Here is a 16768-nt window from a genome sequence, read left to right as displayed (position 1 = left end):
CTCTCCGAGTGGAACTGTTGAAGCTGGATTGTGTCAACTCTTTTATATGCAGGTTATAACTTTTCTCTTCATCCACAGGGTAATATAGAAATTCATTATTTTTCACATTACAATACTCTTACGCAGAAAGGTTTAATCTGTCACATTACAATACACTTGTTCAATGAAATGAGCATTTTTTGCAATTGAATGAAAACAATAAAAGGCTATTTTTGGTAGATCAATTTAATTTTCAATGAAGTGTTCGCTTTCTTTGGTGGGATTAAAATAAATTGAGCTCTCAATTAGTAAAAGCTTTTTTCCTGCTCTAGAAATACATAGCAAGCCCATCTTAACTCATCTTATTATTATAATTTTCATGAATTTTCACATAAAATACAATAAACAATTCAAAATTTTTAAATTTTAAAATAATAATAATATTAAAAAATAATATTTTAACAATATTTTATTCAACTTTTGATTTTTATCTTAACTCATCTTATTTCAATTCACTATCCAAACCTAATTTTAGTTTGAGTACTATTTTCAGAATACCTCATTATTATTTATTATTTTATTATTATTTATTATATATTTTTTATTACTATTTAATATTATATCATTATTTTTTTATTATTATTCACAAAATATTTAAAAATACTTCCCTATCTAAACGTAATCTCCTGAAATTGTTTGGGCTGGAGGAATGAGCTTGCCTAGCCCACTTCTTACAATCTAGTGTCCAATTATTTTATGCCACCTACTGTAGCCCAATAATGGTTGACCCACCCCCAACCAAGAATCTTTATTTACTTCTTCTTAATAAAAATTAAAGGCTCAGTAAGAAAAGCTTATTAGACCTTCTCTTGTTACTTCCACACATAAGTTTAAGCTCCACGGCTTCTGGGAATGTTTGGATCCTCCAAGTTTTCATAATTAGTGTAGAAATATTAATGAATAAATAGTAAAAAAAAAATCAAAATCAAAATCAAAATCAAAATCCCTGATAGGAGGTTTTAATAGGTTCTTTGTCTTATAAAGTGGTAAGGCTTATTGATGATATGTTTGGATGTAGATATACTGTGTTGATGATATAATACAATCACAAAAAACGTGGGGATTGTAGCCATTTACCTTTTAGGTGGCCTCAAGACAATATTTTTTCAGCTTTGTCACACAAATATGAATTTATAATTTGAGTTTTTTTTGTTATCTCAAGAAAATTCCCTAACCACAAATAGTGAAAACTTAAAATGATAGGTATGGATGCTTAGAGCTTGACAAAGACTCGAACATACACAAACAAATATATTTTTATTTTGAAAAATTATTCTCATCATTTACTATTCACCACTACACGTCTCATATTTTATAAAAAACATATCATATCTTATGAAAAAAATTATAAATATAAATTGTGAGAATAAATAGTGATTGATGCATAATATTTCTTTTTTATTTTATATGGGCTTATGAAAAAGTAGCGATTGGTGGGAGAAAATTACTATTGAGGGAATAGACCCACAAAACTTAAAAAAAAGGAAAAGGGATCTGCATCAAATAGATTGAACATGGGCACTGAAGGAGCCGTTGTCCTTCCATTTATTTTTTAAGCCCTATAGAGCCCCCCAAAAACAACAATCTGCCTTCCCTTTTCCTATATAAATATATATATATATATATATATATATATATGCAAATTTGCAAACACTTTGCATATTTGGCGGCAACGTTCGGCCCCCTAAAATTAGTGACATGAAAAATTAACCCAAAAAATGCAACCCCAATTACCCACCCCCTTCTTACGTGCGTGGTTCTCACACTACCAAAAATACACCCCAAAAGTGTTCCTGTAGGGCCCACATAATCGAAATCTCATTGGCTGGTCCGCCTAATTCATAAAATATAAAGAGCAACACGTGCTTTAAGGCGCGCGTGGGATTGAAAAGTGCAAAACAAATATCGTTGTGAATCAAGAACCCCTCTCCCTCCTCTTCTTATTAAGCTCACGCCCTAGTCTTCCTGTGAAGCAATAACAAACAGAGAGCTTTCACAGAGATACATGGGTTTCTCTCGGGGACACCCCAACCTGAAACCCCCTACCATTCTTCACGGATTCCTCATACTTTTGTAGGATTCTGAAGCAGAAAGGGGGGCAAATCTTTCGTTTTAATTTTTGTATCCTAGGGTTTTTCTTTCTCTCTTTGTTTTCAGCTTCTTCATTCCTATCTCGGACCGATCCGACTCGGCAATCCCCCGGTGAGTCCCTCGCGTATCCTTCACACTGCGTTTTCCCCCTCAATCTAAGCTTAACTGAATACCCAGTTTGACGAAGAAGTAGATCACTCAATACCCTTTTTTCCACTCGGCAGATTACTATACTATATACACCTATATAAGCTCGCTTACGCACTGATATTTATACCTTCATATAGAATCTATATAATTGTCGTTTATGTGATGCGATTGCCATCGACGGCGCCAGCTTCGTCTTCAAAGCGGGGGAATACGAATCCGTCGGGTCCTCGGCTTCGGAAGAAGCACAAGAGGCTCGATGCGATATGCGAAGAGGAGTATAATCGAAACCATGGTGAATCAAATGAGGGCGACGGCGGGGATGACCTTGCGGAGCTTAGACGGAGCTCACGGGTGCGCCGGGCTCCTATTTTGCTCGACGTTTCACCGCCTCCGGTGAAGAAGAGAAGGAAGATTGCGAGGAGTGTAATGTTAGGTGGTGAAAAGATTGCAAAGAGTTCTTCTCCCTGTGAGAGTGGGGACTTAGGGGGTGAGGAGACGCCGGGTAGCTGGAAATCAAGGTTGAGATCGAGGGGGAAGAATGTAAGTGTTGGGGTTCAGGAGGAGAGGGGCTCACCCAGTGGGAAACGCAAGCTTTTATGGGAAACGAGTGGAATTAGGGAGGAGGAGAAGGTGGTAGTGGGTGAATTGGATGAGAACAAAAGGGATTTGGAGGCTGGGAAGTCAATGGTTGTGAAGTCAAAGAGAACAGGTAGGATTAAAGTGACGAGAGATTTGAGGGAAGGAGAGATTGAGAATGTGTTAAGTGGGATGGAAGAGAAGAATGAGAGGGAAGAAGTGGAGGTCATCGGGGACAAGGATGAGGATGGTGACTCACTTTTGGAGTGTGAAATGGGTGGTGAAAATGAAAGGGATAGGGTCGATGTTAATGGCCAAGAGTTAGTCGAGGAAGAGAAGAGAGGAACGGTAAACGTTTCAAGGACAGAGGAGGGTTGTGTTGGCAATGACAATGTGGAAACTGTGGAGCTTGGCGATAAGCAAGTGGAACAATCAGATTGTGGGGAGGAAGGAGAAAATCCAAATGATGTTGGAATTTCGACACACCAAGTGGAAGATGGAGGGTCTCATGATGGGAAGGATGTTGATTTGGCTAAGGTTCATGATGGAAAGGATGTTGATTTGGCTAAGGTTCATGATGGGAAGGATGTTGCTTTGGCTAGGGATGGTAATAAGACTGTGGAACACGAGAACACAATGAAGTTGGAAAAGTCCAAATGTGCTTCAAGTGATACACTTGGCAAGCCACGCATTAAAGAGGGTAGACGGTGTGGTTTGTGTGGGGGAGGGACTGATGGTAAACCACCGAAGAGGTTAATCCAAGATGCTGGTGACAGTGAAAATGAGGCATATAGTGGCACTTCAGGTTCAGAGGAACCTAACTATGACTTATGGGATGGTTTTGGTGATGAACCTGGCTGGCTTGGCCGGCTCCTGGGTCCTATAAACGATCGCTATGGTATTGCTGGGATATGGGTTCATCAACACTGTGCTGTATGGAGCCCAGAGGTATGATCCTTGACTCACTTTTAATTATTTGCTTCTTTTCAGGATGGAATTATCTATTTGAAAGTTGCTAATATATGTAGCATTGAGAAGATGTTAATGCTGATTGTTGTTGGTGCCATTTTATATTGGTTTTCATGCTCATTGTTTTATAGTTACCTTATTTTTCCAATTTAAAGAAATTCCTCAATCTTAGTTGATATAGTTTGCATAAGAATTATAGGAGGTCAGCCTCACTATTATTGTTGAGTAGTTCTAAGTTTTAAAACCCCTGCATCTCTACAAGAAATTATTGTGGTGGTCTCCCTGCTGAAGTGTACTAAAAGCGATTCATTTTTTTTATTGGAAGCAATTATAATTGAGAAAATAATTTTTGTAGAAGCAATCAACAATTTTTATAATTTGAAAAAATCATAAACATACTCATCTAAAAAGATACTGCACTGTGATGTTAATATTACTTGTCCCGTTTGGTTTCACAGATGGTATCAACCCATCTCAACATCTAAACATCATTTAAACACAAAACACTTTTCAATTTCAAATTTTTAAATTTTTAGCTTTTTCATTTAGTAATTACATAATCATGATAACTTTCCCAAACTTCCAAACAAAACACAAAGAACAATTCAACCTTTTCAAATCCCAAAACAAAAATAATATTAAAAAATTATATTCTAACAATATTTTAACTGTATAATATTTTTATTCAACTTTTCTCTTTCTTTTCCCAAAATCCCATAAAACATCTTAACTCAAACAATTTCACTACTATTAACAGATTTCTCAACTCATTTCATCTCATATGTGTAACCAAATGAGGCCTAAATATCAATGGCTTCAATTAAAAGCTTTCTTCTCTTAATCGTCACAACTTACACTCCCTTTGTCCCAAATTTATAATTTCTCTAGAGAGGGCACACTATTTAAGAAGGATACTAAAAGCGTTTCACTTTTTTATTTTAACTCTTTTGCCCTGCATTTTAATTCTCATATATATATATTTAATTTTTTAACATGTAATTATTAATATCATGTAACTAAGAACCCCGTTGTGTATTTACCTTTTGACATGGGTAATAGTTTAGGGTCATCCAAAATAGAAATTTGGACTAACTTAGGGATGAAGGGAGTGTCTATTAATAGATGCCTTCTTCATCTTCACTTTTCTTTTTCTTTACATTTTCATTGGTTTAATATGTTTGCTACTGGAAGTTGACATCATTTTTCATTCATTTATTTGCAGTTCAGTTTACTGTCCAAAGTGCAGTAAATATTTGTGATCTGTGTTTGCAGGTTTATTTTGCTGGTTTGGGATGCTTGAAGAATGTAAGAGCTGCGCTTTGCAGAGGAAGAGCTTTAAAGTGCACCCGCTGTGGGAGGCCGGGAGCAACTATTGGATGTCGTGTTGATCGGTGTCCAAAAACATACCACTTGGTTAGTTATTTGGTGTCAATGAAGTTTTTTTTAGGATTTTGTTTCTCCTTTTTTGAGGACAAGGCAATCATCTAATGTTACCAACCTTGAAGTATTTGTATTCTATCTATATTTTGCAGCCTTGTGCGCGAGCAAATGGTTGCATCTTTGATCATCGCAAATTTCTTATTGCCTGCACAGATCATCGGCATATTTTTCAACCTCAAGGTAACCAATATCTAGCACGGATAAAGAAACTGAAGGCTAAGAAATTGAAGTTGGAAATGAGGAAGCTTTCAAATGATGCTTGGCGAAAGGATATTGAAACTGAAGAGAAATGGTTAGAGAACTGCGGTGAGGATGAAGAATTTTTGAAGCGTGAGAGTAGGAGGCTTCACCGAGACTTATTAAGGATTGCACCTGTGTACATTGGAGGCTCAGAATCAGAAAGTGGAAATTTATTTCAGGGTTGGGATTCTGTTGCTGGGCTTCAAGATGTCATACGATGCATGAAGGAAGTTGTCATATTACCTTTGCTATATCCTGAGTTTTTTAATAATCTGGGGCTTACACCTCCTAGAGGTGTCCTTTTGCATGGGTATCCTGGAACAGGTAAAACTCTAGTTGTTCGGGCACTGATAGGTGCATGTGCTCGTGGTGATAAACGGATAGCATATTTTGCTCGCAAAGGTGCAGATTGCTTAGGAAAATATGTTGGCGATGCAGAGCGTCAGCTGAGACTTTTGTTTCAGGTTGCCGAAAGATGTCAACCTTCTATCATATTCTTTGATGAGATAGATGGGTTGGCACCCTGCCGCACAAGGCAGCAAGATCAGACACATAGTTCAGTTGTGTCAACATTACTTGCTTTATTGGATGGGTTAAAGTCTCGAGGCTCAGTCATAGTAATAGGTGCAACGAATCGTCCTGATGCTGTTGATCCGGCATTAAGGCGACCTGGGAGATTTGACCGGGAGATTTATTTTCCTCTGCCTTCAGTTCAGGACAGAGCTGCTATCTTGTCACTACACACTCAAAGGTGGCCAAAACCAGTTACAGGATCCTTGCTCAAGTGGATTGCGAAAAGAACTGCAGGTTTTGCTGGTGCTGATCTACAGGCTCTCTGTACTCAAGCAGCCATCATTGCTTTGAAGAGAAATTTCCCTTTGCAACGAATTTTATCTGCTGCTGCAGAGAAAGCTTCTGTTCATAAGCGCCTTCCACTTCCTGCCTTTGCGGTGGAGGAGAGGGATTGGCTGGAGGCCTTATTGTCTTCTCCGCCTCCATGCTCTCGTAGAGAAGCAGGAATTGCTGCTAATGATGTAGTATCTGCTCCTCTCCCCAGATATCTTATCCCTTGTCTGCTGCAATCATTTTGCAGTTTGATTGTTTCCCTTTATCTTGATGAACGCCTTGGGTTACCGCCTCCTATCTCTAAAGCTGCAGCAATGATTAAAAGTGTAATAGTTTCTGCTTTGGATAAGAAGAGCATGTCTACTGAACGTTGGTGGTCCCATCTTGATGATTTTCTTAAGGAAGCAGATATTGCGAAGGATATAGAGAGGAAGCTTTCATATTCAGGCATTTTACTAGGAGATGCTGACTCTGCTGGTTCTGATGCTTTGAATGATGGTAGTGTTGATAACGCTGTAGGCTTTGAACCTTCCATTGAATACCATGGTGGCACCCGCACAAATTTGTTCCCAAACATGTCATTTGCATCTAGAAGCAAAGCAGGTTTCCGAATATTGATTGCTGGAAGTCCCAGATCTGGCCAGAGGCATCTTGCATCTTGTCTTCTCCACTGCTTTGTTGGGAATGTCGATATTCAAAAGATTGATATGGCTACAGTTTCACAAGAAGGACATGGAGATGTGGTGCAAGGGATAACACAATTATTAAGTATGCTCCACCTCTTTATCTTCTGTTTCAGTGATATGGTTCAAACTATGAGCAAACTAGGGACATTGCAATGTAGAACACAAGGTGGTAATTTGGACTTGGACTTGTCTCAGTCGCGCTGTTGGGCATGCTCTGGCATGTTAGAAAAAAAATATATCATTAAGCTTAGAAAGATTGCCACTCAGTTAAAAAAAATAACAATTAAAAATATTGTCACTCATGGCAACACTTGTTTGACTTGGCTTAGCATGAGGATTGGGGAAAGGGAGAGGAGATTGCTTGACATTAATTTACAGGGCCTTGACAAGTGGTTTAATATTATCATTTGGAATTTTTGCAAGTGGTTTTGATGTATACGATGTGAAAACCTACCTTGCCAACTTTGATGAAAGTCTTAAATCAGTCCCTAACTAGTCCATGTACTTACACTGTCATGATGCCTTCATTAACATTATTGCAAGCCCATCATGTGGCAGCTCTATTCAATATACATCTAGTCCTTAAGTTTTTTCAATGACTTGCTATACTAGGAGAGAAAGTAGTTGGGAGGATATCACTCACTGCAGAGAAAAGTGTGATTTTGTTCACATACAGTAATTCCTTAAGCCGCTGCCCCCCCCCCCCCCCCCCCCCCCCCCCCCCCCCCCCCAACATCCCTAAGAGACAGAGCTCACTTTAATGTCTTGTGATCATTTTGTGAATGTGGTTGCTATTCCATTTTTCTCCCATACTATAATGTGGATAGGGTTTAACTCAGTAAGCTTTATGTCAAAATCATTACCATTTATGGGTGGCATCTTATAGGAGACCTAGATGGCAACCTAACCTAGTATTCCATAATTGAGAAAGGGAATGCCCCGAACTCAAGAATTATGCCCATAACCTGATGAATTAAGTGCTTGTGTGGATGTTATGCCACTGGATAGCTAGTTTTAATTCATTGAAAATTTCCTCATAATTATCTCTGTCATTGGCAGTGAAATGTGCTAGTGCTGGGCCTTGTGTAGTATTTATGCCAAGAATTGATTTGTGGGCCATGGAGATAAATCACCAAGTTCCTGAGGAGAGTGATTCCTGCTCAAAGCATCATCAATTTCCTGATCTAGTTGTTCAAAAGGAAAGTGAGTCAGATAAAAAGAAATTCAAATCAGCAGAGATGACTGACCAACAATGTGCTGGTCGAAGTGCTTCACATGCCTGGAGCACATTCATTGAACAGGCAGAATCTCTATGTGTATCTACATCTTTGATGATTCTGGTACGAATCTTCCTCCCTTCCCCCCAACCTCAAATATTCCCTGAGGTTATGTGCTTGTGGCTTAATTTACAGGTTTATTATTCCGAATGTTCTATTGACAATGCCTTATGGTATCTCTTGTATCAAGATTGCTGTGGTTCCTTATCTATCTCCAAAGAATAAAGCTGTCAGTTTTTAGCTTTTGTGTTCGTATTTAACGTTCATTTCCTTTCCTATCATTTTGGGATGATTTCACAATCATATCCCTATCTTTTCTTTCAGTTTCTTATTCTCTCTCTCGCCCCCCCCCCCCCCCCCCCCCCCCCCCCCCCCCCCACACCACTTGGAACTACAACACCGGCTGTATTTTAGCCTTTTTCCCGGATTTGCGTATCTTTATTTTCTTCTGTGAAGCATTTATAAGTTACGAATAATAGATACCACTTTTTGACAAACAATTGAATCAGTCGGAATTTTGTTACTCAAGGTTGTAATTTAAATTTATAATCTGTTAATATGTTTACTTATAAAAATAATGTTTAAATCTAAGATTTCTTTTTCCAATTTGGTGTTTCTCCTGTACACATTATGTGTACTTGACTTTGCCTTTATTTGCTATCAATAAAATCAATTACTTTTTTAAAAAATGTTTTAAATGTAAGAGCCTTCACTTGAGTCAAGCTTTTGCAATACTTTGTGTTGTATTCCACTTTTTCTTCTTGTAGATCATTATGTACTCAATTGTTTCTAATTCTCGCACAGGCTACTTCAGAAGTTCCATATATGGCACTTCCAGTTAAAATAAGACAGTTCTTTAGGACTGAATTATCAAATTGCAGTCAGTCAACTTCAGAGCACACAGTCCCTCGATTTTCAGTCCAAATTGATGGGAAGTTCAACCGTGATATGGTGATCAATCTTTCTGTGGCAGAATTATCCAAGGATATAGTCCAACAGCTTGTTCAGTTGATTCATAAAAAGTCTCACATCCATGCCAGTTCATGCAAGGAGTACATAGATTGTGATGCCATTGAAGGCCGCACAGATACAATAAATATCAGCTCTGATCATGGATTAGCCAATGAACGCAAGCATAAAACATACTATCCTGATGAGTCTTTTATAAAAGTTCCACAGCCACCCAATAATAGAACTGTGAAGGGGAAACCAAGCTTGCTCTTTGCAACATCTACTTTCGGCTATCAAATTCTGCGATATCCTCATTTTGCTGAACTTTGTTGGGTCACATCAAAGCTGAAAGAGGGTCCCTCTGCTGACATAATTGGGCCTTGGAAGGGCTGGCCATTCAATTCCTGTATTATTCGTCCAAATAATTCATTAGAAAAGGTGGCTGTTGCTTGTAGTGCCAGCAATATTAGAAGCAAAGAAAAGTCTGGGTTGGTTAGAGGCCTCATTGCTGTTGGTTTATTGGCATATAGAGGTGTCTACTCATCACCTAGAGAAGTCTCAATTGAGGTACGCAAGGTTCTTGAGCTCCTAGTTGGACAGATCAATGAAAAGGTTCAAGCTGGAAAAGATCGATATCAATATGTTCGTCTTTTATCACAAGTAGCTTATCTGGAAGATATGATCAACAGCTGGGTATACTCACTGCAGAGGTATGGTTGACATTGCTCGCCAACATGCTTGTATAATTAATTTCACCTTTTGAATTGTTACCTAATAATAATTCCTTCCATTTTCAGTTTAGAGCTGGACACTCCAACTATGGCAAACCCTAGCCTGACTAGTAAGGAATTTTTAGATAATCAGAATGCTCGTGTGGATAATGAAGTTCAAAGTGAAGAATGCAGGCCAAGTGTTTGTGGTGATAGCTGCCATGTGCCTGAAGTGCTGGTGGAAAGTACTATGGGAATTGCTGCTTTAGACATTGAACATCTTGACCTGAACCAAGGAAATGGTGATTCAAGTTATCCTTGCTCTGGTAATAGAGTTGCAATTTCTGAAGAAGGCTCTCCACAGAAAATTGTCACCTTGGGCCATTCTACAATGGATAAACTTCACAATTCACCTGCTGTAAGTCATTTGGTTGGTGCGATTTTGAATGAGGAGAATGGGATGAAATCTGGACTTTGCGGGTCGGAAAATAGTGAAAATCATGCAGTGGTGAGCGGCAAGTCTGGGTCATCAAAACATTCGAATGGATTTGCGTCCACAGAATCTGTTGGCCTTTCTGAGAATGGTCTTGTTAGTTCTAGTGAATTGGGTAATGCTAAGTTATCCAACGCCAAAGAAGTCTGCAACCAGGTAAATAATGTGTCCTCAATAAAGACTGGCTTTAGGTCCAGTGATGGTAAGCCAGACACTGATGAGCACATTATAGGTAACAGCTTCTCTTCTAGCAACAACAGCTTTTCTGCCAAGGGGGTTGTTTGTTTTTATCAATGTTGTGCTGAATGCCTATACAACCTCCATGGTTTGACGCAGAAAATCCTTATTCATGAGTGGGGATTGAACAGGAGTCATTGGACGGTAGAGGATGTACATGATGTTGTCGCATCATTATCGGTGCATCTTCTTTCAGCAATTACAAAAATTTATGTTGCTGAAGATTTCAGCAATTCATGTGATGAGAGCCTGAAAGGCAAAAAGTATGTTGAATGTCCTGAAATTAGAACATGCCATTGCAACAAGCCGGGAAATAGAGTTGTCGTGCCGGTGGAATGTAGTTGTCACGACATAAGCCAAAGTTGCACTGCAAAAGAAAACACCTCCCGGAATACCCGACTCATGCTTGATTCAAAATTTCTTTTCAGAGATGGTGTACTGGTTCATGTAGATCCTGACAAGGATGTTTCTTTTCACTGTAAATATGAGACTCTGTGCCTCTGTTCTCTTATAGAGTTTATAGCAATGACCAAGCAGCCTTTTGATTGACTTGATGTGTTTTCAACATGGATTGCTCTGCCATCGCAGTGATTTTCTGCTGCTACGGGATTTAGGTGTGAAACAATTTTCAAGAGAGAAAAAAAAAAAGAAACCCAATTTTGTCTACTGCCTTCCTGAAGTTCCTTGTTGTTCTGTCTTTGAAAAGCAACAATACAAGGGCATTTCTTCCTCTCCCCCACAAATATCTTATGAAAGTATATTTTAACACTCCCTTGTAGGAGCTAATCTTATACCCTGTACGTGTATAATTTTCGGGTTATCCTTTCATTTATTTTTTCATGACTATTAGGTTATGCTATTAATAACTGTACAATCTCTTATGTGGTGATACTTACTGTTGATTTTTTCAATTAGTGCTATTAATAACTGTACTTTTAGAAGTATTTGACATAGATTATAAGTAAGCAATTCATTGGAAGTTTGCTATTGTTCTGTTCAGTTTTGACGAGCTAATAGGTAGATGCTGTGGTTTCATTAAGCAATTTCTTAGCATGAATTGGAAGACTCTGCATGCTGGGGCCAGAGGAATCTTATGCGAGGTGAAGATCGTAGCTGCCAGGTTTGGGTACACAAAACTATCTCATCTAATTTTTTTAAACTCTCACACAAAATATAATAAATAATTTAATTTTTTTAAATTTTAAAATAACAATAATATTAAAAAATAATATTTTAATAATATTTTATTCAATTTTTAATAAAATATTTCATATCATTTTATCTGAACTGTTTAATTAAACGAGATGTCAATTTTATAGCTGCCACATAATACAATAGCTGTTGTGGCAGCTTCCTTACCAACATCAGATCAAGTACTTTTTTGTCACCCACGGTGGATATAGCTGTAGTGGTGGGTGTAGCACGAGAACGGCTTCCGATAGGATCAATTGGTCTTTTCATTTATTTTTATTCATTTTTTGTCATATTTTTAAAACATTTTTTTGAAAAAAAATTCACATTATTATTAAAAAACGCTTCTTTAAACACTAAGCAATTTTTTTTTTTTTTTAAATTATCGTAATCCATCCATTGGATCCTCGGGAGAGTAGCTTCTCTCTTTTCCCAAATAATAGTTTTTGATTGATGAATAAAGTATCAATACAGTAGTTGGAAAGGAATGGAATGAGACTCCAGTTAAGTTTTAAGCGACAAACTTGAAATTTGGTCAGTTTTTTTCTTTTCAGAGGGAAATTTTGGAGGTAGCTATGACTCGCTCATTTTCGTGTGGGTAACACGTAGATGTCGTATGCCATTCTAATTAGGTTCATCTCCTGACCTGCGCCTCACACGACCCACTTGGTGGTACTTCTTGTGCCACGATACAGGTGGGTATGATTGATTGTTCTTTAGATTCTCTCTGACATGGCTTGGGCCTATTTGTCTCTGCAAATGGGATGCCTCTCCAGGTAAGTTTGGGACCATTTGGGCTGGCATAACCAGCCCATGTTTGCAAGATCGGGATTCAGGATGTACCCTAAAAAAAAGAAAAAAAAAGAAAAAAAAAAGGAAGATATTTCCGGATATTGTTCCTATATGTTGACACCTAGAACCAGGCCCCTTTTTTCTATTAAGTAAACACCGAGAACCATGGCTGTCACATGAAACTATAAAAGAAGACCCTAGTATGTAGTTGCCTAAACAAAAAGGCCTTCACATGGGAAGTGTGCTGGCATGACCATATCATGCACCTCAGCAATTCCACCCTCCCCAATATTTCCTTCGTACTTGTTCCCTACATTTCCTCGCTTGATTTCTTACCTCCTCTCTCTTATCAACGCTTCAAACGCCTCCAAAAAGTCCCATTTCCAACATAGAATATACTTGGTTTCAAGTTCAAGCACATGGTGACGAATCCCACATGGCTTCCCTTCGCAGTTAGCCCTTTTGCAGCGGTTTTTTTTTTTTTTTTATGTATATTTAGGTGGGATGTTGCATCTTTTAATGGATAACAAATTGATATGTGATCAGATAAGACAACTCCCATGTGGACGCTTTTTAACTTGTTGAGGGGGGAGAAATTGTGCAAGCATGGAGCATATTGCTGACCTTTTCGAGACCACTTTTAGTATAGATGAAAAGGTGGAAGCTTTGGATCTTTTGGAGGAGGGTTGGTTCTTTGGGAACTCGCTTAATAGAAAAACAAGGATGTCAAGGTGCAATTCTGATCCTTGTCCGTCCTCAAACTCCGGCCTAGAGATGTCAGTCAAGAATTTATCTGGTGCAACAGGGAAGCTCAAAGAGGACGATGGTTTTGTTCCTCCATGTTTGGTTCGCACGCCATCTTTACCACCTTGTTTAGGGAGGGAAGAAGAAACTCGAGAAAATAAAGGCAATCACAGTACGAGCAAGTTGAATCTGCAGAGACTGCATCAGAATTTGTTTCAAACGCCAAAGCAGCTGCCAACTTGTATAGGGAGAAAAAAAGGATCTCAAGAAAAAGAAAGTGATGGCAGAAGAAATACATTGATTGGGCAATCAACACGTCCCCATTTGATTAGAACACCATCCCTACCACCAGGTATAGGGAGGGAAGAAATAACTGATCAAGACCGAGAAAGTGATCCTAGACTGAGCAGATCTACTAGGCATCCATCACCTGACCTTCTGCGTCACAAGGTAACCATAACCATCACCTTCTAAATGATCATAGGTCAGATTCATGAATTTCCTTGCCTTTCACAGTAAACATTCGTTTTGAGCTTATGAGAACTAAATACAGATGAGATGACCACCCAGAAAGTCTTGAATCGTCTTGTTTGATTTGAATGCCTAAACTCTGCATTTGTGCTGATTGAATGGCCGTGAATTTTAAGTTGACCATGCCAACATTATTTTCACTTTATAATGTAGCGTACCTTCTGGACTGTAGGGCATGGCACAAAGTTACAGTCTTCCTAGATACAGACCGCCGGAGGTGGAAGACATTAACTCGGACTGCACCAAGGAAATGAGACGACGACTTCTTCCACAAACCAAGTTGAGGAAGAGCAAAAGCGATCTTGAGTCTGAAGAAGTGCAAGGATTTAAGGACTTGGGGTTCACATTTGACAAGGACTTGAGCCCAAATGTGGTAAAGATACTTCCTGGTTTGCAGGGGAATAAGCCTGAGGAGGATTTGGAGGAAGAAGATAAGGGGAGAAGGCCTTATCTTTCCGAGGCATGGTTTGTGCAAGGCTGTGCCCCTCCAGTTCCAAATTGGGCTCCCAAAGGATCTACAGAAGACATGAAGGCACAGATCAAGTTTTGGGCAAGAGCTGTGGCATCCAATGTCCGCTGATAATGCTGAAGATCAATCAACTTGTGAAATTTGACAACAGAATGCAATCGGCTATCATGCTCAGATATCTGATCCATAATTCCATACAATGCTAATTAATCTTTTGGTCCTTTTGCAATTCCTGAATTTAATATAGGTGTATATTGGGATTGATGAGCATTTCATCCAAAGCGAAACTGAGTTGCAGGGATTGCTGAAAGAATCAAGCAAATAAAGTTGCAAGTATTTAGTCCTAACAAAGTTTTATGTAAACAGTTTCGTTTGTCTTATTTGCTATGTAGGAAATGTACCATGGGAGCTTGTTAGTTTTTGACTGAATCCTGATTCCGTTGCATGTTATGAACTTATCATGAGAAATACTAAATTCTGAACTTGCGTATTTGCGAATGTTGTCGTTTTCAAGAATCGAAAAAAAAATAGAGGGGGGGGGGGGGGGGGGGGGGGGGGGGGGTTGTGTGGGGAATTAAACACAGGAAGAAAAGAACAAAAGTCTAAAATGCATGCCAGATATCATAGCATCTGTCTTTCATTTCAAAACAGGAGCTTCATGGGACGCAAATTCAATCATCAATAGCCAAAAAGTGACCGATCCATAACATGAAAAACCTCAAATGTTGTAGTCTGTTACGTTTGGATGTTGAACTGAGTTGAGTTGAGTTAATCCTGCCACTTTCTCAGTCTCGACTCTCAACTTCCCTGGCTCCTTCCCTCACATCCGGCAACTGCTCTCTTTCCTTATCTATTCTTATAAACTTCCATTACACACCCATTGCCCTCCACCTTGTCTTAGCCCTCCCTCGAGCAAGACCCGAGACATGGCTTGCCCAGGTTCCTGAACCAACATCCACCTCTGCCGCTGATGAGGGTCCCATCGAACTCATGTTTTAATTACAAAACCATGTGACAGTGATACATACATCCAATATGCATAGTTGTCTGTAATCAATTTATTGTCTATAAGAAAACAAAAGTGGGAGAAATTATTTTTTATGCATATGCATGTGACAGAGGGCTTTCCTAAACACAAATGAAGGAAAATCCACAACAAAAACCTTTCATGTTATCTTTACATGATACATAGTATCCTTGCCTGTTCAAGAAAATCTTGAGATGATTGATATGTCTTGAGATGGTCATCATATAATTCTGATACTGCTCTTGTTTTCCAATCTTTTAGGTCCTCCAGATAACTATAACCATGAGATAGTTCCTACTACTACCTTGCACATGTTGATGTGGAAAAACTCATTATCATCTGTTTTTGCTGTTGGCAGGACTATTGTAAATGGGTTGTGCTACCTAATTGCAACCTTTGTTTTTTGCGCCAACTCTATTGGTTTATTCCTTCATTCTGGTCAGCTCGCCATTTATTCCATGATGGAAGGTTCTACAAATATAGAAAACCAAAGCAAAGGTGATGAGCCACCAAATTCAGCAGCTGAGAGTACCACAAACACTACCGAAGTAAGCAGCAGCAAGGGGGATCAAAGGTCAAATGATACACGATAATGTAAAAGCCCTGTTGAAAAGAAAACATAAAAGCTATAAACTCATTTTCTTCATCATGGTTCTTGGTCTTTACCATTGATGGGTATGTACTCAATTCTCTATGCAGTTACTAGACTCTTATTGTAGAAAGATGATTACTGTTTTATAGACCCAATGCAAATTTCTTACTATTTTTTTTGTTGAGGAGGGACGGTGTAGAAAAGTTCAGGTTGCTAAAACTTTCTACGCGTATCTTTCTGAAACTCGCATCATTGGAAAAGCAGCTCACCAGGTCTGAGGTCTGAGTTCTGTCTTTGAGACTTTGAGTTGTAGGCCAGTTGTCTAATTTGTTGTTGAATCCTTGGAGGGGCGGGGGTGTGGAGGACTTCGGAATAGAAATCATACTCTCACATTCTATGGGGGGATTAATATTTTATCTAAGCTGTGTTACCTGTCTCCATGTCTGGCACCTTCGTTTGGAGGTACCTGTTGGGAATAAGTTTGGTGGGATACACACTGGAATGGACTTGAACACTACGCAGAGGAAACCACTAACCAAAAAAGAGAGAGCAGGTGCTTGGAGGACCTTTATATGCTTGTCGTCTGGCCTCCCTTTGGGTCTTTAGTTTTTATCGGCATGCTTTTAAATGCATCTCTCTCCATATGTGAGTGGCCAAAATGTTTGTCGAAGATACCATATCTTATTTCCATGAGTGCTCGAGGGTGGCTAAAACAGC

General features: G+C 38.9%; 2 protein-coding genes across 2 annotated transcripts; both read left to right on the top strand.

Moving 5' to 3' along the window:
• The first annotated feature begins 1981 nt into the window (after window positions 1–1981).
• On the top strand, window positions 1982–11658 carry LOC121234172. The gene is made up of 6 exons (XM_041129997.1): window positions 1982–3804; window positions 5098–5238; window positions 5358–7119; window positions 8097–8377; window positions 9119–9975; window positions 10063–11658. Exons 1-6 carry the CDS (start codon window positions 2443–2445, stop codon window positions 11252–11254), a joined length of 5595 nt encoding a protein of 1864 aa, XP_040985931.1. The 5' UTR covers window positions 1982–2442; the 3' UTR covers window positions 11255–11658.
• Window positions 11659–12895: 1237 nt separating this feature from the next.
• On the top strand, window positions 12896–14922 carry LOC121268846. Its single transcript, XM_041173109.1, has 2 exons — window positions 12896–13882; window positions 14136–14922. The coding sequence occupies exons 1-2, from the start codon at window positions 13295–13297 to the stop codon at window positions 14541–14543; spliced, it is 996 nt and encodes a 331-aa protein (XP_041029043.1). The 5' UTR covers window positions 12896–13294; the 3' UTR covers window positions 14544–14922.
• Window positions 14923–16768: the final 1846 nt, after the last annotated feature.

This window comes from Juglans microcarpa x Juglans regia, chromosome 6D (genome assembly GCF_004785595.1).
Source record: "Juglans microcarpa x Juglans regia isolate MS1-56 chromosome 6D, Jm3101_v1.0, whole genome shotgun sequence".
Taxonomy (NCBI): domain Eukaryota; kingdom Viridiplantae; phylum Streptophyta; class Magnoliopsida; order Fagales; family Juglandaceae; genus Juglans; species Juglans microcarpa x Juglans regia.
Note: the sequence above shows the minus strand (reverse complement) of the source record. Positions and strands in the feature narration are given on the sequence as shown.

Excerpts from the sequence above, each read along its gene's own strand:
- LOC121234172 (XM_041129997.1), top strand. The coding sequence starts at position 2,443 with ATGCGATTGCCATCGACGGCGCCAGCTTCGTCTTCAAAGCGGGGGAAT. Across the intron at positions 3,805-5,097 it reads GTGCTGTATGGAGCCCAGAG|GTTTATTTTGCTGGTTTGGG; the intron begins GTATGATCCTTG and ends CTGTGTTTGCAG. Across the intron at positions 5,239-5,357 it reads GTCCAAAAACATACCACTTG|CCTTGTGCGCGAGCAAATGG; the intron begins GTTAGTTATTTG and ends TATATTTTGCAG.
- LOC121268846 (XM_041173109.1), top strand. The coding sequence starts at position 13,295 with ATGGAGCATATTGCTGACCTTTTCGAGACCACTTTTAGTATAGATGAA. Across the intron at positions 13,883-14,135 it reads CTGACCTTCTGCGTCACAAG|GGCATGGCACAAAGTTACAG; the intron begins GTAACCATAACC and ends TCTGGACTGTAG.